Genomic DNA, 24,951 nt, shown 5'->3' with positions numbered 1-24,951 from the left:
GAAAAGTGCATCACCTTGTGTTTCTTTGTCCATCATCCATATACATTCACATGAAAGTTGCATGTGTCTCCAATTAATCTATCTATCTATCTATCTATCTATCTATCTATCTATCTATCTATCTATCTATCTATCTATCTATCTATCTATCTATCTGTCTATCTGTCTGTCTAAAACATGAAACAACTATTCATAAGTACTTTGGGTAAATCTATTGATAATTATGCATCGCTCAGCCTTATCTTCATCAAAGTGTCTTTGGTATGAAGAGTTGGTTTTGCCTAATTAATGATTTGGCCGTTTTTTCCTCAAGCTATAGTTAAAAGCAAATATTGAAAACCTTTGTCTTGCTTTTGGGGAGTGTGTGTGTGTGTGTGAGTGTGTGTGTGTGTGTGTGTGTGTGTGTGTGTGTGTGTGTGTGTGTGTGTGTGTGTGTGTGTGTGTGTGTGTGTGTGTGTGTGTGTGTGTGTGTGTTTACAGATTCCATGTTGACCAGTAAATTGTCGAGGGTGATGGAAGGGGAAGGATGAGATAGAGAACCTGACATGTAGCAGAAGTCACTGACCAGACACGCTGTGGCGTGATACTGGGTTGTGACATTAGCTGAGCCACCAGAGCACCTTATCTAATCAAACAGTGTGATTTAAAAGTTATAATGGGTATGTCTTACACGTGGTTCAGAAAGCTGCCTCTAATTGGAATAATTACGAAAAAGGAGAATCGCACCTCGCATGAATTGAAACACAACGAGAGGACCGCTGTTCTATTTCTGTATCTTCCCTCATCAGGCTCCTCACCACCACCACCACAGATACAGGAGAGAAGGAAGAGCTTCGCCTACAGCAACACTCGACGGCAATAGCTTCAAGTTGTCATCGTACTGCTGTCACAGTATTTCTCCAACTACAATACAACAGATGTCCAAACATGTGAGAAAAGAGTTTTCTTTTTCATTTTTTTTATTCATTTTATTTTTTTATTTTTTGGCCAAATATGTCAGAGAAACTGAACATTCTTCACACTTGATTTCAGCTGTTCGATTGATTTTTCCTGAAGTGCATTAATTTACCCACAACGGGGGCGTCCGGGTAGCGCAGCGGTCTATTCCGTTGCCTACCAACACGGGAATCTCCGGGGATTCGAACCGGAGATTCCCGTGTTACCTCCGGCTTGGTCGGGCGTCCCTGCAGACACAAATGGCCGTATCTGAGGGTGGGAAGCCAGATGTGGGCAGGGGCGTGTCCACGTGGGGGCTAGGGGGGGCCACGGCCCTCATTGGTCAAAGCATGCCCCCCCGCCCCCACCCCCTTCCCCTGTCCCGACTGGGTAAAAACAAAAAACGCCTACACAGAAACAGTCAAATGGAAGCTGAAATACATGCATTATTATCATTAGCCTATTGTTATTAAGTCTTGTCCTTTGCCACTAAAGTTATGAGCCCAATGGGCTCATATCTGTGTAAATCCAAGTGTAAAAGCAAGAGTGTGTAAGTGCAGCATGGCAAGTCCAAGGGATGTAGTTTATTTAGTTGTGTGTGTTCAGGATATGGAAATGTTGGCTTTATTGTGTACATTTTCCCTTCATGTAATTGAAATTGCAATTGAAATACTAAATGACATTTCTGTCGTCGGTCTTTACACTTTACAACACTTAAACCATACCCCTTGCATTAACAACCGTGCATGGGACATGTAGATTAGATGAATGATACCATTCCATACCCTTTGACTATACACAATCCATGGCATTGTTAAAAGGGCTATCATAATCTTAGAAAGTAGTTTTAAAATAGTAGTTTTGACAAGTGCCACCCTAATTAAATGGCTGGCCCCAGCTGCCCCTCCCCCAGTAAAAAAGTCCTGGCTACGCCCCTGGATGTGGGTATGTGTCCTAATCGCTGCACTGGCGCCTCCTCCGGTCGGTCGGGGCGATTGTTCGGGGGGAAAGGGGGGGAACTGGGGGAAATAGCGTGATCCTCCCACGCGCTACGTCCCCCAGACGAAACTCCCCCCTTTCAGGTGAAAAGAAGCGGCTAGCAACTCCACATGTATTGAAGGAGGCATGTGGTAGTCTGCAGCCCTCCGCGGATCGGCAGAGGGGGTGGAGCAGCGACCGGGACAACTCGGAGGAGTGAGGTAATTGGCCAAGTGCAATTGAGGAGAAAAAGGGGGGGGGATAGCGACAATGTAACGGTCCCACGTTTTTGTCCAGCAGAAAGAGTAAGCTTTATTGAACTTGACCCTAATTCTACTGGTTTGGACACGGTGATGTTACTTGTATCTTTGTTTTTGGCTTGTGTGATGCTGGTTAGTTTGGCTGCAGCGCCTCGGAGACCGAGCGTGCAAGAGTCCATGTCTCTGTGAATGAGCGATGAAGGCGTCTCTCTTACTGTATCACTGTCCCTCCTCCAGTCCTCTGCTAGCGAGTCGCCACGTCACACAGACTCACACAAAACATGGGTCACACTGGATTTCTGCCACTCAACACACAGTAGTCAACATCTTGTGTAAATGAAACTAAAATTAACTAGAACGACCGGGATTTCACTCCTACCTAAAACGACCATGGCCGGTTAAAAAGACGGCCGGCTTTTAAGCTCTATATTCTCTCAAGATAAATACCCAGCTGAGATATTAATGCATTGCATATGTTATTATGTCTGTTAGGAAACGACTGACACCAAAATTAACATTTTAACAACTATAATACTATTTTTAAACAATTTAAAATTCAGAAAGACATGATACTCGAATAGCAAAATGTAAGCGAAAATATTACCTGAAAAACAAAACGGAAACATAACGAGACCATAACACGTGAAATGCAAAAAAAAAAAACGGAAAAAAACTATTGAAACAACGACCGGAACTGAAAAACTACTAGAACGACCATGGGCCGTCAAAATGACTGTCAACGGTTTTTAAAATCTATATTCTGTCAAAATGAATGCCCAGTTCAAATATTGATTCGTTTCATATGTTAGTATGTCTGTTAAGAAACGACTTACACCAAAATTAACATTTTAATAACTTTAATACTATGTTTCAAACAATTTAAAATCGCTGCCTCAGTGGTAGTCATGGTGCGTCTGAAACGGCGTCTGTAACCAGACATATTGGAAATAATCAGAACTCAAGTTTAGACTACTACTCTGCACTGGAGAACGCTAGTGTGTTTCTAGGACAGAGCAGTGAACTTCGCGAAGGAAATGACGCGACCAACACACGTCATAGATAGCGACATGACGCTCAAATTACCCGCGGCCATTTTGACCGGTCATGGTCATTTTAAGTAGATCTTATAATATTTTTTTGTGCCATTGATCTAAAACTCATTTTAATGCAAATATATGCAATTTCAGGGGAATTTAGGGAGCGGCAGGTCTGTATCTTTGTTCTTTTTTCCACAAAGACATTAAACTTTGAAAATCCAAAACGGTCGAAATAACGGCCTTGGTCGTTCTAGTGTTAACTGACAGCTGATTTTTTATTTTTATTTTTTAAGTTTTTCGCCATAGACCACATCTTTATACGATTGCCTGTCTAGTGTTCTGGCCATATACTGGAAACTGAGTATGATTTTCAGATAATTAAGTGAAAGTGATGTGTTGCCCTCGCCTCACTAACACGAATGACTAAGGCAGCGAGGAACAAGGCTTATGTTTCTTCTGCCCCTTTATTAAGGTGCGATTGTCAGTGATGAGAAACAATATTTTGGGATGAATGAAATGAAAGACTGTATGAGCGTGATATTGAAGCCAGTTATTAATTAATGGAATCCAATTTAAGACAGTTCGCTGTGCTTAGCAGGCCTTTTCAAAACAGTCAGCTGATCCTATTTTTCTCTTTTTAATTCCTTTCCTTTTTTTCTCCCTAAAGTCCCACCATTGCATGACCCTTATGATAGTGGTTGGGGGTTGACACGACCACATTCAACCCCCACCTGTCATTTCACCTGTAGGTTTCCCCCTGGGGGGATGAAACACACGTGGAGATTCACATTATTTCACCCCAAAACCTCTCCCAGCTGTAAAGGCATCTCACGCGCTGCAGTGCTGAAACTTGCTTGCTCCTATCCACGTACGATGTCCATCACGTTTCACAGAGCTGCCTGGCCGAGCCAGGGACAATGCTGAGGTCTGAACTGTGAGCCTCACCATGAGGGGGACTACAGGCGTATTAGACACGCAAGCACCCTTTACAGTTCCACTAGTGAGACTAGCAGCTTGACTTGAAATTATTGGGTGTAATATTGAATGCAAGATGTACACCCAGGTGCAGAACTATGGGTAGTGTGGAGAGTATTAGAGGGAGTCATTAGAGTAATTAGATGCAGTCTTGATGGCTTTATTTGGGCGTTATTATGTCCCTAACTCAGTTAAAGTGTCAGTCTCGACGTTTCTCACTCAAATAAATGTCTGTTAACTTTCTATCTTTGCGCTGAACGAGGTGACACAATGACGATTCAGCCTATCGGCACCTGATGAGGGTCCTGGCAGTTACAGCATTACGGAAAAACACAAGCGCGTCTGCGGCGATAACCCTGCCCAAAATCCCAAGCGTCACACAGGAAGTGATGTGTTTTACATCGCTCTGTCGCTCTGTCCTCCGGTGGACAAACTAACCAGCTGTTTCAACATGACACATGGGAAATGTATGCCAAAAGATAAGACAACAAGAATCCTCCAGATTTACACTTTAAAACTTCAGTGATAGAATGGTGCCCACTTGACACCTCCGCTAATATTCACCCACACACACACACTCGTTTCACTATCCTAATGAGGACCCCTCATTGACTACATACATTTCCTAGCCCTTAACCCTAACCTTAACCACGCAAACTACATGCCTAACCCTTACCCAAACCGTAACCTAACCCTAATTCTAACCTGAACTCTAGAACCAAGTCCTAACCCTAAAATAGACCCTTGTCCTTGTGAGGACCCATAAAATGGCCACACAAGGTAGGTGGTCTCTGGTTTTTCTATCCTAATGGGGACATTTGGTCCCCACTAGGATAGTTAAATGTGTACACACACACACACAGCCCTATGGCAGCTAGTGCAGGTCTCCGACGAAAAGTCTAACATGTTAGATTTTTTTGCATTTTCCTGCCTAGTCTGACGTCTCCAACGACGTGTTCCTTGACGCTGACCAATAGGATGACAGAGTTCTCTCTGGTGCACATAGGTAAACATGGCAAAGAGAAAGTGATGCCGCTGTTGCTGTTGTCAGGTGGAACGACGAAACCAAGGGAAGGTTCGTTTAGCAGCGGCAACGATCTACTACCACTTCTGGCTGCTCCCGTCAGGGGTCGCCACAGCAGATCATCCGTTTCCATCTCTTCCTGTCCTCTCCTCTGTCACATCAGCCACCTGCATGTCCTCCCTCACCACATCCATAAACCTCCTCTTTGGCCTTGCTCTTTTCCTTTACCCTGGTAGCTCCATATTCACCATCCTTCTCCTAAATAATAATAATAACAATAACAATAAATCAATCGTATATAGCGCTCAAAGTCGCGTTACAATAAACGGGATGAAATAAGACAACAGATAAACATAACACAGACATGCAGGGGTGGAGGGAAAGGGGGAGGGCGGCTGCGAGAGGGAGAAGTGGCAGCCACACACGACGCCAGCAGTACTCTCCGACTTAAACAGATACAAAAGGGCAGTATGCAGCATCTCTCCTCCACACATGTCCAAACCATCTCAATCTTGCCTCTCTTGCTTTGTCTCCAGACCTTCTAATATAATCATTCCTAATCCTTTCCTTCTTCGTCACTCCCAATGAAAATCTTAGCATCTTCAACACTGCCACCTCCAGCTCCGCCTCCTGTCTTTTCGTCAGTGCCACTGTCTCCAAACCATATAACAAAGCTGGTCTCACAACCATCTTGTAAACCTTCCCTTTCACTCTTGCTGGTACCCCTCTGTCGCAAATCACTCCTGACACTCTTCTCCACCCACTCCACCCTGCCTGCACTCTCTTCTTCACCTCTCTTCCGCACGCCCCTTTACTTTGAACAGCTGACTCCAAGTATTAAACTCATACACCTTCGTCACCTCTACTCCTTACATCCTCAACATTCCGCTCTCCTCCCTCTGGTTCATGCATAGGTATTCTGTCTTGCTCCTATACTGACTTTCATTCCTCTTCTCTCCAGTGCATACCTCCACTTCTCCAGGCTCTCCTCAACCTGCACCCTACTCTCGCTACAGATCACATAGTCCACGGAGACTCCTGCCTGATCTTATCCGTCAACTTGTGCATCACCATTGCAAACAAGAAAGGGCTCAGAGCCGTGAGCAGTGGCAACCCCAGCAGGCCTTTTTGACGCTTCCTCGTTGGAGTGCCATAACAAAGTCAAAAAATATAGGCTAAATGTTGGCCGGAAATAGCGGAGGCTCTTCAGCAATCCAGCGAGTATCTGGTTAAGCTATGCTAACCTATGCTATGCTAGGTTATCCTTCCCCAAGTCAAGTCGATTTTATTTGTATAGCCCAATATCACAAATTACAAATTTGCTTCAAGGGGCTTTACAGCAACACAACATCCTGTCCTTAGACCCTTGCATCGGATAAGGAACAACTCCCTAACAAAAAAACCTTTAACAGGGAGAAAAAAATAGGAAGAAACCTCAGGGAGAGCAACAGAGGAGGGATCTCTCTCCCAAGACGGACAACATGCAATGGATGTTGTGTTTACACAATTCACAGAATACAACATTGAAAGAGGATAACACAATTATAATGGACTTATACAATGTATGAAGAATTCCCCAGTAGCACTAGCTGCAACAGCATCCACAATGTTTGGTTTTGTTTTTTCGGAACACAACCACCAGCATCACACATAGCGTTTCTGTAGCCATGATTGACAAATTCTTGATCCGCCTCCCCGACGACCTATGAGCTCGTGCAAGATCGTGAAAGGCAGCATACTGATGGTTGGTCGGGGTCACACTTGTAGTGTTGCCAGTCTCCTGGCCAGAATGTATGGCACTATGATTACCTAATCTGACACAGTGACCATCGTGAAAGACAAAAAATATTGTGTAGTCTGATCCCGGCACAAGTCACTGGTAGCAGCGGTAAAATAGGCCAGTCTATTCACGATGACTAACTCTGATGTCCTCAATGGTAAACACTCACACTTAGCAGACGTGGATCCGTGTATTACCTTGCTGTCCAAATTGCATATTGCAGAAGTATAGTTTGCATCCTATCTCGTCTATCAGTTGATTTACACAAAAAAGATAAAGTTAGGTTTAAAGAGATGAATGGTGAACAGGAAAAAAAGAAGAAGCAAGACGTGCCCTATCTGTCAGAACAGGGGGGCAAATCAGAGTTATCAGTATATTGTGGACTCAGCTATAGACGACCACAGTCACACTGGTATGAGAAGTAAAGGGGAATCTGCATAATGAAATGCTACGGAAAGGTGTCGAGTTGCAGGGATAACATATGGGATATTTTACTTTTCTTTCTTTTTTTTATTGTTTATCCTCTTGATTAAATCTTGCAAGGCTCATATCGATGTGCAAACAAAGCCTCCTGTCCCGATGCTGAGAGGCAGGCGTCCAGTGCATATTAATATGGTATGATCCGCGCTGAGCCCACAAAGTCAACACAGTCTTATTAGAGGGTTACTGCTTTGGACTGGTGAGGGGAAGTGGGTGAAGGTGGCTCAGTAGGATTTGTCTGTGGGGGTTTTAATGAAACTTTATGAAAATGTTTGCTCTATTGTTCACGTAGAGCCCATGTGCCTCTAACATTGCCAGCAATGTCTAATACAGCTCAAGTTATTAAGAGGTAATGAAAATGAAATGTGATTTTTTTATGAAGCGCACAGTCATTTATTTTAGTTAAGCGACTGTAAATACCACATACTTTTTCCCTGGCAGAAACACAAGGCACGAAGCTTAACTGAACTTGCCCCAGATTCTGCTGGACATTAGTTTCATTTATTATCATTTTGGCTATAGTTTAGCTTTGGCTAGCATAACTACAGCGCCTCAGCTGTTAGCATGCCCGAGTGAGCTGTCCACCCCACTGTTTTTGAATTAGCAATGACTCTCTTACTGTATTACTGGGCCCCTTTTACCCCTCCGCTAACAAAGCCCTTATTAGGGATGTGAGCCCGAGGTTCACGCTCAGACTAAGGGGGGGGTGAGTGGGGGGGTTTATAGCTATATTGAGAAAGGCTCGGGGCAAACAGCCGACTGGCATGGCGCGACCTTGACACAGACGACAGAGCGGGACTCTGACATGACAAACAAAGCGTGAGGCCGCAGCGATGGCAAATGAGCTGTCAGGCGACGCCATCCTCCTCGTGGCTGCTCGCGCGTGTTCGCGCCCGTCATATCACCGCCCTGATGGCTCTGATTGAACAATACTCCGCGAGCGGCCGCGGAGGGGGAACCCAGGCGGCACGGGAGCTTAATAGATGACGCGCGCCTCCCAAAGTGAAGCGTGGCTTCCTTTCTCTTTCACTTGCACGTCCGCTAACGGTGACGCGCTGATCAATAACGACGCCAGTTAACTTCGTAAGCGGCCCCTAACACGGATGTATGACATGTTTATGTTTCTTTTCTTTTTTCTTTTTTTTTCATATTGACTTCTCAACCGTGTTATTTTGCTCCCTTGGAGCTGTAAATCACTCTTAATTAAAATGACGTTTTTATTATCCTCACCCTACAGCTGAGGCGTGACGCACTGCCTTTGTTGGCTTTATTGTCCATGAACAATACTGAAGAAAAAAATATTGAAATACTTGTTTTTTTGTTTGTTTGTTTGTTTTTGTTTTTGTGAAGTGTGGCAATTTGATCGATTTTTATCTGGTGCAGCTGCCTTGAGAGCTGCCTGTAATGTCTCATTGGGGCAGTGCTATGAGAGGCATCATCAGTGTGAGTCGTCATATCCGGAGTGGACATGTCAAGTACGTATCTGGAGAGAGGAGACTTTCTCTGACTGAAAGTCATTGACACGGTGTGAAGCCTTAATTTCTATAAACTATTTCCTTTCGCCCTCTCTAGATGTGAGAGCACGGCCCTCTCCTTGTATTTAAATGTGTCAGACCGCCTTCTGAACAGATGCTCTGCTAGCTTTCCAGTTATGTTGGAGCTCGACAATTTAGCACACACGTGCATTAGCGCGTGAAGTGGGGGGGCTGCAGCCGCCCCCCCCCCCAAGTAGTGGCAGGTGACTGTGTAACATCTTAGACCCAACAGTATACCTGACTTTTCTTAACGTACAAGTGCAACAAAATAAAACATGCCTTTATTGTACATGTACATTGTTAATACTAAAGCGAGTAAACACTCCATTCCAAAATCTGCTACACACGCACCTCAGAAACCAAACAATGACGTCATACAGTAGCGACCGGGGGAGGCGGTCGCTCTGACTGTCGGCGGTTCTGCGCTGGGGGTGGGGGGCGCAATGGCTGATGGGACTGTTAATGTTAGATTTAAAATTGTTTTTTAATGATGCGGTGTTCATGTTGTGGTTCTTCTTGTGTTGTTGTTTTGGGGGTTCGACTTAGAATAAGTAGGAGACCGTTTACTGACTGACTGACTGTAGGACCGTGACTGGGACTGATGTCGCTATTTGCGACACGAGGGGAGCGGGGAGGGGGTCCTTACGTTGTTGTTAGTTCTGGTACGTTCTGGCCGGTGTGAATAAAAGAGCATTTCCGGGGTCGTGCGGTGTATGGGGCACGGGAGTGGCGTCAGTTTGCAGCCCCCCCACTTAAAAGATTTTCCCGCGCGCCTGCACACGTGCAAAACAAATTAAAATGAATAACATTAGTTGTGACAAAGATGTCACTGTGTCGCGATCCCGTGGCTGCGCTTGTTTTATGGCTTTATTGTCAGAGGAACCTGCATGGAAAGAAGGCAGGAGGAAAAGAAAGAGTAACGGGACATGTGCCATCTGTCTGGAAGAGCTCGCGAAAGCGTCCTGAATTAACTCCACCAGCTGTTGGTGTTCGCGCCTCCGCAGCCTCCTCCTTCCAAATGAAACGGCTTCACCGCGCGAGCCCCTTGTGTTTTATGAGCGGGGCTCGTGTAGCTTTTGGGCTTTATTCGGAGTCTGGCACTTGTACCGTGGCATTGTTCCCTCTGTTCACATAGCAGCCTGTAAGGGGAAGGAGGGGGGGGGGAGTCACGGCGTCTAGATTTAACTGGGATGACAATGAAACCGGAATAAAGGAAGCTCCTCTGGGTTTGTTGTGGAGAAGCGACGGAAAAAGATTTGCCAGTGGAAAAAGGGGCGAGAGGAAAAAGAAAAAGAGAGAGGCATAATCTCTGACCTGTATTCCAGCCAGTCTTTCTGTCTCGCGTCTGACTCATCACAGCCAGTCAATTACTGAGACACAGCGCTGTCTGCCTGCTAGCGCAGCGCTGAAACCCCAATCAGCGCCCGGCCTCCGTCTGAAAAGAGGCTGCAAACCGAAAACTCTCCAACCTTTGTTCACGCAAGTTGGCCTTCCCACTGAGGCGATCTTGAGCGGATCCTGAACGGATCCTGAGCGGACCCGCGTCACTCTCTTATACAACTGTACAGCGCCAGGCACTGACATTTGTTATGGTTAACAAAAAGACAGAGGATAAACACGAGTAAAACGAGTTTCTGTCTCACGGCCGTGGGTGAGAGGCAGGCTCTCATTTTGTTTTATTATTATTATTATTATTTTGTTTTTGTTTTTGTTTTTTTGACGTGCACTTTAAACGTTTAAATGAACTAATTCACCTTTGGGTTGGGAGGGTTGTTGACGTCTCCCCAACATCCCTTTTAAGAGGGGGGCTAGCTGTGCTATGCTAACTGGGCTACTTAGCAGACTCAGTCACTTCAGTGGTGTGACTTGTTTTCCACCCAAAGCGGGGGGGGGGGACTTGTGGGCATCGCTGTGGACCGCATTTGGAGAAGAGTTAAATGTCAAGGACAACAAAGGGGGAAGACCAGTTGTTTACATGAGAGGAGCGGGGACACGCCCCTGTCTCCCATACGGTTCTGTATTATAAGGAGGAGACCTTGTGAATCAACAGCACAGCGGTCCTGAGTCAGCCAGCCCCGTCTGCGCACCCAGAGCCCTGTTCAGACCACATGCTCTCAGTTCTGCAGCAGACGAGACAAACCATACCACGTGTTCCAGAATTGCGTCGTCGGACATCTATATATCATTTGTGAGTTTATATTTTGATGTTTTACAGTTTTTTGTTTTTTTATCTCCCACAGTTGTATCTCTCTCGTTTTTAATTTTCATTTTTGAGAGCATCTCATTGCACCGACCGCGTAAGTGCTGCAAACGTCAATAGATGTGGAAATTGAACTCAAAACGGAGGCGTCGATCTGTCTTGGAGCAGGTGGGGAAGTCTTAAGAAGGGAAGGATTAACACGCGTTTCAGCTTTAGAGATGGTTCTGGACACTTCGCCGGTAAAATGACAGAATGTCTCCTCTCCTGATCGCAGATGACAGCCCGGCGTCATCTTGACATTTCCGATCTGTGCGGTATTTCCTCACAACATGGCCAAATCTTCGTTTAATAGCTCTCGCGACTAATTAGGCCAGCCCTAATGTTCTACTCAGCAAAGTGTCAGACTCGATGTCCAGTTACAGAGCGGATCCAAGGCCAAGAAGGTCCACCTCCACTACCTCTCCAGCTAATTATAGCAGACATGCCATGGTATGCATCACGCAGAGACGTGGGTCTGTCGGAGGAGGCCACACACACACACACACACACACACACACACACACACACACACACACACACACACACACACACACACACACACACACACACACACATTGACGCCCACTTCCACCTCCATAAGGACATCAGTACCTAGCGCTAAGCGACTGGGGGTGGCTCTCCTAGGCGTAGACACGCGGTCTGTCGAGTCCAGACAGAGTCTCTCTGTTACACAGGACACACAGAGCCTTCTCAGACCAGACCACATCACGTCAGACCGGGATAAAACACACGATGGCAGGTCTCAACATTACCAGAATGTTAAAATCAAAAAGTCAGGTCGTCAAGTCAATTTTATTTGTATAGCCCAATATCAACGTATCTTTTTTTTCCTGTATGTGCACTTTACATTGAAGCATTATAATTATGTTTTTTCAGATGCTCCCCTCACCAAACTCACTTGTACATTTCTGTTTTTAATTCTTTTTTTTTCATTTTTAAGCTTTAATGATGTTTTCTCTATGGTGCGAATACTAATCCACTCATCCACTATCCGAGCTTATTCGAATTCGAGTCGCGGGGATGGTGGAGCCTATCCCAGCAGCCACTGCGCGGCAGGCGGGGAGACACCCTAGACAGGCCGCCAGACCATCACAGGGCACACACACACACACACACACACACACACACACACACACACACACACACACACCTAGGGACAATTTAGTACAGCCGATTCACCTGACTTACATGTCTTTGGACTGTGGAAGGAAACCGGAGCACCCGGAGGAAACCCAAGCAGACACGGGGAGAACATGCAGACTCCACACAGAGGACCACCCGGGACGACCCCCAAGGTTGGACTACCCCGGGGCTCGAACCCAGGACCTTCTTGCTACGAGGTGACCGTGCTAACCACTGCGCATCTGACAGTCCTTTGGCAGCGATCTTGCACCAGCAGGGATGGAACAAACGTGAAGCAAAGAATGAAAACGGGGAAGAGGAGCAGTTTGGCTGTTGGCAGATCAGACATCTTTGTTGCTCTTAATGAGAAATGAGAATACTTATGAATGAATGCTATGACTACGCTGTTGCAGGTATTTGTCAATGTGCAGCATCAACAATGAATATTACCTATAGCCTTTTTCTCTTTCCGATGTTTCCCCCCTTTTTCTCCCCAATTGTATCCTGCCAATTACCTCGCTCTTCCGAGTTGTCCCGGTCGCTGCTCCACCCCCTCTGCCGATCCGGGGGAGGGCTGCAGACTACCACATGCGTGCATGTGGAGTCGCCAGCCATTTTTTTTTCACCTGACAGTGAGGAGTTTCACAAAGCGCGTGGGAGGATCACGCCACCCCCCCCCCCCAAACAGGCACCCCCTACCGACCAGAGGAGGCGCTAGTGCAGCGACCAGGACACATACCACATCCGGCTTCCCACCCGCAGACACGGCCAATTGTGTCTGTAGGGACGCCCGACAAGCTGGAGGTAACACGGGGATTCGAACCGGCGATGGTAGGCAATGGAATAGACTGCCACGCCACCCGGACGCCCCAATATTACCACTCCTAAATGGTAAATGATGTTATGAAGTCTCTTCCGATTTACACCTTGGTTTAGAGCGTATCTCATATCCCACCAAGTTGCAGCAGTCTACAGCATGCAGGTGGCTCACTGCTGAACACATCTGTACTGTACGTATGAACAACTTACAAGCATCTCGGGTATTGGGACAAGCAGTCCAGGGCTCACACGCACTTGTCTGAAACTGAGGAACCCTCCCGGGACGTCTTCATGTGAAGAGGTGGAAAGAGAGGCATGGTCTGACAGGGATGTGGCATGCAGCAAAACCAGCACGAGCCACGCTGTGCCTCAACCACCCTCGACGTAATGAGCGAGCTGCGTTCGAGAACGAGGCAGGTCGACACATCATCTAGGACCAGATGTGACGGTGACAGGATGTTGGGCGATTCAAAAACATTAGCCTTTCCCCTCACACGCCCGACAAATCGTCTCTCAATATTTATGAATGGAGCCATGCTGATTAATTCACACGGTGTGCTTTACTTTAGAACAAAGGAAAGCCTTGATAATTGTTCTCCTTGTTAGTCGTCGAAAGCGAAAGGGAGCTAGGAGGATTTTGGGTGCGTCACACGTTATTGTCTAGCCCTTAGACCAGGGAGGTTTGATAAATGAAAATACTAGTAGCTGCTCCTCCATCTTTGACGTGTGCGTCACACACGGCTCTGTTATCTAACTGGACACCTTGAATGATCAGCTGCAAACTCGGGCAAAGTGTGTACATTTTGAGAGGTGTGCACAGCACCAGGCACCACTGACTCTAAGTTATTTCCCCTGACAGTGAGGAGTTACACCAGGGGGACGTAGCGCGTGGGAGGATCACGCTATTCCCCCCAGTTCCCCCAACCCCGAACAGGCGCCCCGACCTACCAGAGGAGGCGCTAGTGCTTCAAGAGTACAGAGAACCATGTTGCTTAGAACTAGTTAACATACAAAACAGATACACAGATGCACTTTGTTTTCTTTTCTTTCTTTTTTGATTTTCCCCCCCTCTTCCCCCCTGTTGTACCCGGCCAATTACCCCACTCTTCCGAAACGTCGCTGTTCCAACCCCTCTACCGATCCGGGGAGGGCTGCAGACTATCATATGCCTCCTCCGATCCTTTTGGAGTCGCCAGCCGCTTCTTTTCCCCTGACAGTGAGGAGTTTCACCAGGGGGATGTAGTGCGTGGGAGGATCACGCTATTCCCCTCCCCCCCCCGAACAGGCACCACGAACGACCAGAGGAGGCGCTAGTGCAGCGACCGGGACACACACCCACATCCGGCTTCCCACCCGCAGACACGGCCAATTGTACCTGTAGGGACGCCCGACCAAGCCGGAGGTAACACGGGGATTCGAACCGGAGATCCCCGTGTTGGTAATGGAATAGACCGCTACGCTACCCGGACGCCCCCCCCCCCCACTTTGTTTCTCTTTAGGGGTGTGAACGAGAGTAGACATAACATGGCAGAGGAGCGTGTAAAGATGGGTTGGGGAGTGTGTGTAGGGTGCAAAAACTACAAGTCCTTCAACCCATACGACCACGTGGGTTGTAATACGACCCACAGGAGCGTTTCCTAAATTAGCGCCCCTAACGGCAGCAGGCGATGTGCCGCAGATACTTTTCGCCTCTTTGCATCGTGGATTTGTATCTACTTGTTGACATCCTTTTTACAGCGCCTCATAGACGGGCTAATAAAGGCAAGTAGTCACTAAATAGTGATAAAAAACAATTTGAGAACAATAGAATATGTTGTCAGCGCGTTTTTGTGTTGTTTCGCCGTCTAGTATAGTAACTAGTAACCCGAAACAAATCCTATACTCCGAACTGACTGAAGGGCAAGGAAAAAGAGGAGCTCCCAAAAACCGCTACAAGGACTGGGGAAAGCTGATCACCTTCAGCATCGACCCTAAGAACTGGGAAAAGCAGCGGAAAGTCGAAAGCACCGGGGAGCTGCCTGCCTGCCTGCCTGCCTGCCTGCCTGCCTGGCTGGCTGCCTGGCTGCCTGGCTGCTTCCATCAAGGCCGAAACTGACAAACGAACACATGCGGAAGAAAAGCGCCGCCGCCGAAAAACCCGCCAAGAACAGAGAGCCGCAGGAACGGGTCCACCCCCCTACTATCTCCTGTACACGCTTTTCCCGTCTCTTCTATTCTCACCTTGGACTGTCAAGCCATCTTCGTTTCAAGCACACACCTTAACCTCTTGGGATGGACCTTCGGACACGAGGGACGATGACGATGATAGTAACTAAGCTTGCTATTGGCAGCACGACCGCTAGAGGTCGCTTAACTTTAAAACGTAACTATATCAACGAATCAATCAAGTTACATTTTATATAGCGCTTTTCGAGCTGCAACAGACACTCAAAACGCTTTACAAAAACTATAGGTCGTATTAAGCTGCTTCTATAAAAGACCTATGGGATCGTTTTTGGTGGAGGACCGTCGCAAAAGCGCTGTATAATTGGAATCCATTTATTTATGTGTATTCGGGTGAACATGTTCTGACGTACATACAGTACACACACTTTTGCACACAACGCACGCGCACGCACGCGCGCACACAATGCCTTTATGTGCATTCTGGTAAGCATGTTCACATGTGCACCTCTATGTACATGTGCTAAAGTGTGTGTACTGTATGTGTGTGGGAACATGTTCACCCGAATACACATAAATACATGGATTGCATTTCTACAGCGCTTTTCTAGCTGCAACAGCCACTGAAAGCACTTTACAATCAATGAATGCCTCACATTCACCCATGCACACACGAACACACTCACACACTGACGGCGGTGTCAAACCAGTTAGGGGTTAGGCGTCTTGCTCAAGGACACCTTGCAAGGAGGAGCCGAGGATCGAACCAGCAACACTCCAGTTACCAGACAACCTGCTCTGTCTCTGAGCCACTGTCGTGCCAAAAAATGCATTCTTTGTGTGTGTGCGCGTGCGCATGCGTGCGCGTGCCAAAGAGGACGCAGGAATTGCTGGGGAAGAGCCATGTGCACGAAGGACATTGAAGCTTATTAAAGAAGGAGACAGAGTGATTATTCACTATTGTCCTCTGGAGAGACTGACGCTGAAGTCATTGCTTTTAATTAACTCTAAAACGGTTTTGCGGATTAATAACAATATTAGGAAGGGAACAGAGAGGAGGACCACAAAGACATCCTGGATCTGGTTCCAGATTTTTAATTATAATTAAAAAATACTCAATACCACAATATACGCGCGCGCGTGCAGACACATACACACACACACACACACACACACACACACACACACACACACACACACACACACACACACACACACACACACACACACGCACACACAAAGCTTTCCACAGTGTAGCAAAGAATTGATCTTCATGGTCACCACCTTGCCTGCTAGAATGTGTCCAAAGCAGAAAAGTGAGAAAGACACACACACATACAAAGGCTTGGGGTCGGCTGTAGAAATCTGGTTCACCGGGAAAATAACAGGTGATGATGAAGAAACCAAGGCGGGAATGGAGGAGTGGGAGAAGAAGAACTCGGAGAGCAGATGAAATGGAATGGAAATAGATTGGTGGTTTGTTTATCAAGGGCAGCTCACTATTTGGTCGAGGCTGTCAAGTGTCAAGGTTATGGGGGACAGTGTTGGGATTACTGTGCCGCGCCCCGCTCAGCAAAAAGCGGAAGAAGAAATTGAGGAAAATAATCATGGCTCTATACGGCTATACACACACACACACACACACACACACACACACACACACACACACACACACACACACACACACACACACACACACACACACACACACACACACACACATATATATGGGCGTCCAGGTAGCGTAGCGGTTTATTCCATTGCCTACTAACTCGGGGATTGCCGGATCGAATCCCCGTGTTACTCTCGGCTTGGTCGGGGGTCCCTACAGACACAATTGGCCGTGTCGGCGGGTGGGAAGGCGGATGTGGGTATGTGTCCTGGTCGCTGCACTAGTGCCTCCTCTGGCACTAGTGCACGTGTGTACGGGGGGGGGGGAACTGGGAGGAATAGCGTGATCCTCCCCTACGTCCCCCTGCATGATGAAACTCCTCACTGTCAGGTGAAAAGAAGCGGCTGGCGACTCCACATGTATCGGAGGAGGCATGTGGTAGTCTGCAGCCCTCCCCGGATTGGCAGAGGGGGTGGAGCAGCGACCGGGACGGCTCGGAAGAGTGGGGTAATTGGCCGGATACAACTGGGGGGGAAAAGGGGGAAAATTAAAAAAAATAAAAAAATAAAAAAATAAATATATATATATGTATATATGTGTATGTATGTATATATAAATATATAATCCAGTTAGTCAAGTAAATTCTCTATGAGACAATACAAGCCTGTTTCATGCTATAAGCAATCATCAGCGTGTATATAATATAATACAATATAACATAAACTGATGATTGCTTATATAGCACGAAACAGGCTTGTATTGTCTCATGGAGAATTTACTTAACTAACGGGATCATTTTGCTCCTTATTTGTTGAGCCCTTCACTGCCGTTGAGTGTTTCTTTTACAAAGTTTAAATAAATAAATATATATATATATATATATATATATATATATATATATATATATATATATATATATATATATAACACACACACACATTTATGTATATATATATATATGTGTGTGTGTGTGTGTGCGTTATAAGAACCCCACCCCACCCCGAGTGGGGGCAGTGCAGCTGGAGCAAAACAGCATTGCGGGGCCTGGAGACCCCATGTTTCACCATGACCAAAGGATGATAAAATACTAGTATTGTCTGCAATTCCCCAGCCTAGCCTAGCCGAAACTCACGGCAAAGCTTTTCCTACAGCTTTTTAAATGAGCTGAGGAGAGCAGCGGCTTGGCTGGAGGACCATCACGTTGCCTCGTAGCACTTTATCAATGACATAGCACAAGTTGGCCTAACATTTATAACAATCGGTCATTTATACAGACAGGAGCTCTGAGGCCCTCGCAGGCTCACCAACCACACAAGAGAGGAAGAGGAAACTATCCCAAGGTTGTTTCCCTCTGCCTCTCTCTACCGCAGGTGGAGAAAGAACGTGAGAGAGAGAGGAGATAGACAGAAAGAAAGTGAGGGAGACGGAGACTGGGGGTGAGCGAGAGACAGGAGATAGAGAGAAGGAAAGTGAGAGAGACAGAGAGTGGGGGTGAGCGAGAGAGAGAGAGCGAGAGGGAGAGAGAGAAAGAAAGTGAGAGAGAGGGAGAGAGAGAGAGAGCAAAAGAGAGGGAGCGAGCGCGAAGGTGGGAGAGAGAAAGAAAGTGAAAGAGAGGGAAAGAGAATGAGTGAGACATAGATCGAGAGAGATTGAGCGAGAGGGAGAGAAAGTGAGATAGAGAGGGAGGGCGAAACAGAAAGAGCGAGAGAGAGAGAGAAAGAAAGAAAGTGAAGGAGAGGGAGAGAGAGAATGTGAGAGAGGGAGCGAGAGATACAGAGAGATTGAGCGAGAGGGAGAGAAAGTGAGATAGAGAGGAAGGTCGAAACAGAGAGAGGGAGACAGAGAGGGAGAGAGAGAGAGAGGAGTCGAGAGAGGGATGGAAAGAGAGCGAGAGAAAGAGAGAGAGAGAGAAAGAGAGAGAGAGGGCCGTCGCCACTTCATAAACATTAGCGGGGTCTCGGGGGATGAGCTCTGCGTGTGTCTAACTTAAGTGCCTCTGCAACCTCCTCATGGGAGCACAATGAAGCCGGAACATAAGGTGTTTTATGGGAGCATATGTTCTCCTTCGCCTATTATGTATCAATGTTTTTACACCCACCCATAAACATTACTGCAGAGTGAGATATTATGTATAGCAGGGCCTTCGCGTCGCTTCATCACTTTCAGCAGGTTTGCTGTGTGTGTGATATTGGACATTAAGGAGTTTAACCTCTAGCTGTCTCGGGGAGGCCGCAGGTTTATTCGGGAGCGTTGATGCCGGCTGTCCTCATCTTAAATGTCTCCGACGTACCCAAAGACGAGCTACAGCTCATTAACGTTTACATTGCGGTTGTGTAGGTGCGACACTGTTTTTCCACAATACATTTCACTCATGAAGCAATAGCATAAATTTCAGTACCACCTTCTGCAAAAATGGCAAGTCATGAATAATTATCTGGGAGTTCAAAGGTCAGGGCGAGCGGGACATTGCAGTGTTCCTCTGAGCACAGACCCGTCATTTGTAAGTAAAGTTGGGGAAAGGATAACCTAAGGGAGGTTTTTTATATATATATATTGAAATAACTTGAGATGGCATCTGACATTTCACTGAATAATGTCAGATACCAATAGTTATTTTACACAGACTGGCTTCCCCATTAGCATAATCAGGTGGCTGTACCCTACCGAGCGGGAAGATGGCGGCGTGAATTCGCGTGTGCCGCGGCCTCACCCAGCGCCGGTGTGGGAAGATGGCGGAGCAAACTTAGTTTGCGGCGGCCTCACCCAGTAACTAAGTTTGCTCCGCCATCTTCCCACACCGGCCCTGGGTGAGGCCGCGGCACACGCGAATTCACGCCGCCATCTTCCCAGTGTTTTTCCACGTCTGCGTTTGTCTTGTCTTCGTTTGATGGCTGGCAAAGCTGGATGGCAGAGGATGATGAGGCTGCTCAGCCTTCATCATAAGGCCATGATCCTATTCGGTCTCACGTATGTATCGTCTCGCTCGCTCACAGAAGAACTAGTTAACGTTGCCTCTGGCGGAACAAGCAGGTACATTGCCAGACACAAATGGAGCGGAAGTAAATGGGACTGTCATATTGTTTACTTTTTCCTCTTGCCGTGTGATAAAAGTGATGGACTACAAGTAGAGTAGCATACAATGAAGAGCGGTGTTTCAGGTTACGGCCTGACATGCTGCGGACCTCAGATGAGCTGAATGCGTTAAGCTGCGTAGCAGCACAGCGACTACCTGTAAGCACCTTAGTAGCGTGCAATACCAAGACGTGAGCAGCCCCGCATGCGGGGCCGACACTCCCCTTCACTTCCAGCACCTGCTGAAGTCTAGCTGGCGTATTTAAAGCACCACCCGACAGGGCTCTTTTGTTTTATAGTACTTATCACTGACACCATTGTTTTCCGCGAATAAAATGGGAAATCTGTGACAAACGTCACATAAGTGCCTCGTGGTTTGCTTAACTTTGTGTATGTCTTCCCAGTGGTGAAGGCTGATGGGGAAACATGGGACTTCTGAACAGCACCTCATACGGACAGCTCGAACTACCGAGTGCTCTAATCTCCCGGCAGCGCTGAAGCTGTGAAGGAACAACCTCAGTGGCAAAGTGCACTTTACCAAGCTGACGGATAAAAAAGCATCTCCCCGGCTCCCAATGAAATTACACACCTATTAAACTGATGCATCACGCAAGCCAAGAATAGATCATGTCCATGCTGTCTGTCTGCAAACCGACTGACAAAAGGGAACGTCGCTCTTCGTGTGGCAAGGACAACATCGTTCATTAACACATGTTGTTACACACACACACACACACACACACACACACACACACACACACACACACACACACACACACACACACACACACATAGTGTTTAAGTCACTGAAGCTTTAATTGCCAATGTATTTAAATTGATTGGAGGGTTAACCTGTCATTAGCATCACAAACACAGGAACTGGAGAGACACGCTACTGACTGACTGACACTAAAATGCATGAGACTTCTTAACAGAATCACATTCGCTTATTTGTTATCAGTTATTACTGAAATATCAATTACTTTATATTTATTATTATAATTATTATTATTGTTGTTGTTTTTATTATGATCATTAATGATGATCCCAATAAAACAAAAAATAATAATGATAACAACAACAACAAATTGGGACAACAACAACAATAATAATAATAATTAAATACTACTACTACTACTAATAATAATAATAGTAATAATAAATGTAAAAAAATGTAAATGATAAACATGTGGTACAAAGAGTTCCACCAACAAATAATCCGAGCTCATTTGTTTTGTTTCTCATCCTCAGTCATGTTTAGCTTTTAGAAATTCCGACGACTGGACCACGCAACTTTTGCTTCTTATCAATAGGAATCAGGCGAAGTCGACCGCGGATAATCACACCTGTGGCCGTCCCACCGTGCAGGAGGACATCTTGGAGAGAGGGAGCGCGCCTGGTGCCAAAGCCGTGTTGGCTGCGCGCTCTGGCCATTTCACTGGCCAGATGTTTCCGATAGCTTAGCAACGTGAGTTTTACCTGACGCTGTTAGCTTTTTACTACTGTTTATTAAACTGTATGGAGTTGGGTGGAAAAAAGCATGTAAACGGATTGTAAAGGAGAAAGACAAAGAGGGGGAGGGAGAGAGAGAGCGAGAGAGAGAGAGAGAGCGAGAGAGAGAGAGAGAGAGAGAGAGAGAGAGAGAGAGAGAGAGAGAGAGAGAGAGAGAGAGAGAGAGAGAGAGAGAGAGAAGTGCCTCAAGTTGATCAGCTGTTTTCCGTCGATGTGGGCTAACTCGGAATAAAACGCTGCAGAGCGGTATAAAGGGCACTAACCTGACCATTTTTGCAGAGGTCTGCCCACATGCTGGTGCCGTCCCCTCCTCTCATTAGCACGTGGTAGATGAAGAAATACGTGCCTGGGATGCTGCAGATGAACTTTCCGGAGATTCCGTCGTAGTTATTGCCGAGATTGGTGACTACGTCGTCAAACTTGAGAATCTCGTAGCCTTCATGGGGATTCTTAAGCCCTGCATAGAAGGCCACCCGGGGCACCGTGCTGTAGGTCGCTGTGCTGATAGCTCCGTTTCCCCCCAATCCCAAAATCCCTGTCCTTCCTCTGTCTCCTCGGTCACCAGGAGGTCCCACCGGTCCCGGCGGCCCTGGCTCTCCTGGCGGTCCGGGGGGTCCAGGCTTGCCCGGCTTGCCCGGCTTTCCCTGCGGACCCTGCAGGAGCGTGGAAGGCGGTGGCATATTGCTGTGGTCACTCAACGCCTCCGCCTCGGCCTGGAGACCCGTGGAGCTGGTGCTGCTGGCAGGGGTGCCCTTGTTCAAGTAGGGGTCACACACCATGCGACAGGTGCCCAGCATCTCATAGTGGCTGGCATCTGTGCCCACGGAGCTGACCAGCACGGGGATGAGGACCACCAGCACCAGGACCAGCATAACCCCCACGGCAGCAGCCACCAGGGTCTTCCTCCCGAGGCTGAGTCGGGGAAGGGGCTGCGCGGCCAGCGTGGGTCTCCCGGGGGTGGAAATGGTGGCTACTTAGTGTGGGGAGCCTGCCTCCAAGGTAAGGGACCCAAAGATCCCAAAGAGTAGAGCTGTGAGAGGAGTGGCGAGTGCGTGAGGGTAAGAGAAAGACCCACATGCACCCGACACACTCGGCTACTTCGCTCCTACCGCGCCGAAGTAGGCAGACGCTCAGTCACTCGCTCAAACTCCCGGTGCACAAAGCAGACATGAGGAAGACTTAAACAGCCCGAGTAGACATTCAGAGCATACTCACAGACTCACTCACACACTGTCAACTGGGAGAAAGAGAAGGAGGAGGGATGGGATGCAGAGTGTGGAGGAGTCCTCAGCAAGAGCTGAATGAAGTAAGAGAGAACGGGAAAGAAGGAGAGAAAGAGAAAGAGAGAGAGAAAGCCCGGAGAGTGGTGATAGTGGAGTGAGAGAGGGGGGGGAGAGAGAGAGGAGAGGAGAGACACAGACAGAGACAGCAGTCACTGGGTGCATGCGCGGGGTGGTGTGGTGTGTTTGTGGTGGTGGATTCTCAGGCTTGGCTTTTTATACGGCGGTAGCAACAGAGCTGCCAACTCCCCCCCATCACCACCACCACCACCACCACCAGCCCCCGCCCCGCCCCGTCCCCCACCTCCCCCTCCTCCTCCTCCTCCTCCTCCTCCTCCTCCTCCTCTCGTCACCCGCTCTAGTGAAAGGCTGGCGTGGTTACATCCCCATCTCTCTCTCTTTCTCTCTCTCTCTCTCTCTCTCTCTCTCTCTCTCTCTCTCTCTCTCTCTCTCTCTCTCTCTCTCCCCGTCTCTCTCTCTGGCTCGCTGAGAGGAAGGGCTCTCATCACATCGCATTACTTTTCCACCACTCTGCAGTCCTTCTAAACTGTTGAGGAGCCAACACAGCCCCCCCCCCCCCATCACACACACACACAAAACACACATACACACACATGCACAAACACACAGACACACACTTCCTTCTGCTCCTTATCCCCTCTCCTCCTTCCTCCCCTCTCACTCTCCTTCATATGCACTACTTTTGATGCTGTTTTCCCTTTTTTTCCTCCTCACTCCCTAGCTCTTTCCTCTCCTCTCACTCATCAGCATCCAGCCTCTAAAAATAAAGATGGTGCTGTTGAAATGGAAACTGCCGTTTCCTTGAGGCGCATACGTTCCCAGAGAAATATATGCACACGCACATGTGTGAGGGCACGGAAACACTCAAGCAAACACAGGAAGTAGCCCAGACAATCCGAACCAAACACTGACAGCAGCCTGTGAGGCAGAAGGTGTACATTGTTAAAGCTAATGCCAAGAAGTTAAATGAGTCAACAACAAGTGTATAACTGATCAGTGATTAAGTCTGAAAACTCCTTTGTTCCTTCTGTTTCCCTGTAGACAGCTAAGGTGGCACGTGGAAAGAGTAAAGGTTAAAGGTCACTTGAGGGGTTCGAGTGGTCCAGTGTATTTTTGCTGCAACGACGGTGAGTCTCTACTGCTACATCATTCAATTTATTTCACTCCCTGCCTTCTCTCCGTGTCAAAACCCAGTTTCTCTGGCTGAACTCACGGACGTCATCTCTTATTGGTCTTCTTTTTTTCTTTCAGCTATTGATTTCATGGTTTATTTTATCAAATAAAGCTTCCTGCTTGGGAGAAGAAAAAATCTATGTGTGGCAGTAGTGTCATTTCTTTGACATATTCATCCCTTAGAGCGATGAATGGTACAGGCTTTGTAAGAGGCAATACGACAACGTTTGTATGTAAACAGCCACTCGTGATATGAAATATACTACTTATGCTGTGCTGCGTGTCTTGATGCATGCTCAATAACCCAGGTAAAAAAAGAAATCAAAGAAGGATGAATCAGTTCATCTGCATACAGCGTTTATTGACAGAGACATGTCGTGTCATCATTATATGCTATATTTTCCAAATGGAGCTGTTCTTCAGAATCAGGAATCAGAATCAGAACCACTTTATTTGTCGTTTCATTTCATGCACTTGTGCACATGAAATGAAATGAAATATCGTTTCCCCCAGCCCACAGCAGTGCAACACAAAGACAAAAACACATACCCAACAACGACAAGAACTACAAGAACACACATATCCAAACTAACACATATATCCAAACTAAAAAAAAAAATCACTGTCCAGGACAACAAACACCAGCCAGGATGACTGTCTGAACTGCCGGTCTGCACGGGCTAGCAGTTAGCTTAGCCTGCCCCGCTTTCCGCATCCTGTCAGAACGCCCTCGGTGTTTCCTCTTCGGGCGCAGCTTCGCGCAGGGCCGTGGTCCTTGGGCCCACAGGATGCAGCAGATCAGGCTCCCTCAGCCAATCCAACACTAGCTCTCCCAGACAGACACCTTCGACACACTTCCCTGCACTCCACAGCCAAGGCTAGCCGAGGCCGCCGCCAGACTGCCCTCGGTGT

The 24,951-nt window shown here is 47.3% G+C and overlaps 1 protein-coding gene across 1 annotated transcript in view; it reads right to left on the bottom strand.

The window, feature by feature from the left end:
- LOC130119399 (C1q-related factor) overlaps positions 1-22,455 on the bottom strand; it is a 35,302-nt gene extending 12,847 nt beyond the window's left edge. Inside the window, exon 1 of the mRNA XM_056287880.1 lies at positions 21,829-22,455. Within this exon, the coding sequence (XP_056143855.1) occupies positions 21,829-22,437 (609 nt within the window). The 5' untranslated portion in view covers positions 22,438-22,455. The remainder of the gene's footprint in view (positions 1-21,828) is intronic.
- Between the last annotated feature and the right edge of the window lie 2,496 nt (positions 22,456-24,951).

The sequence above is a fragment of the Lampris incognitus genome, chromosome 10 (assembly GCF_029633865.1).
Source record: "Lampris incognitus isolate fLamInc1 chromosome 10, fLamInc1.hap2, whole genome shotgun sequence".
Classification (NCBI taxonomy): domain Eukaryota; kingdom Metazoa; phylum Chordata; class Actinopteri; order Lampriformes; family Lampridae; genus Lampris; species Lampris incognitus.
This window is presented reverse-complemented; position numbering and strand designations above follow the sequence as displayed.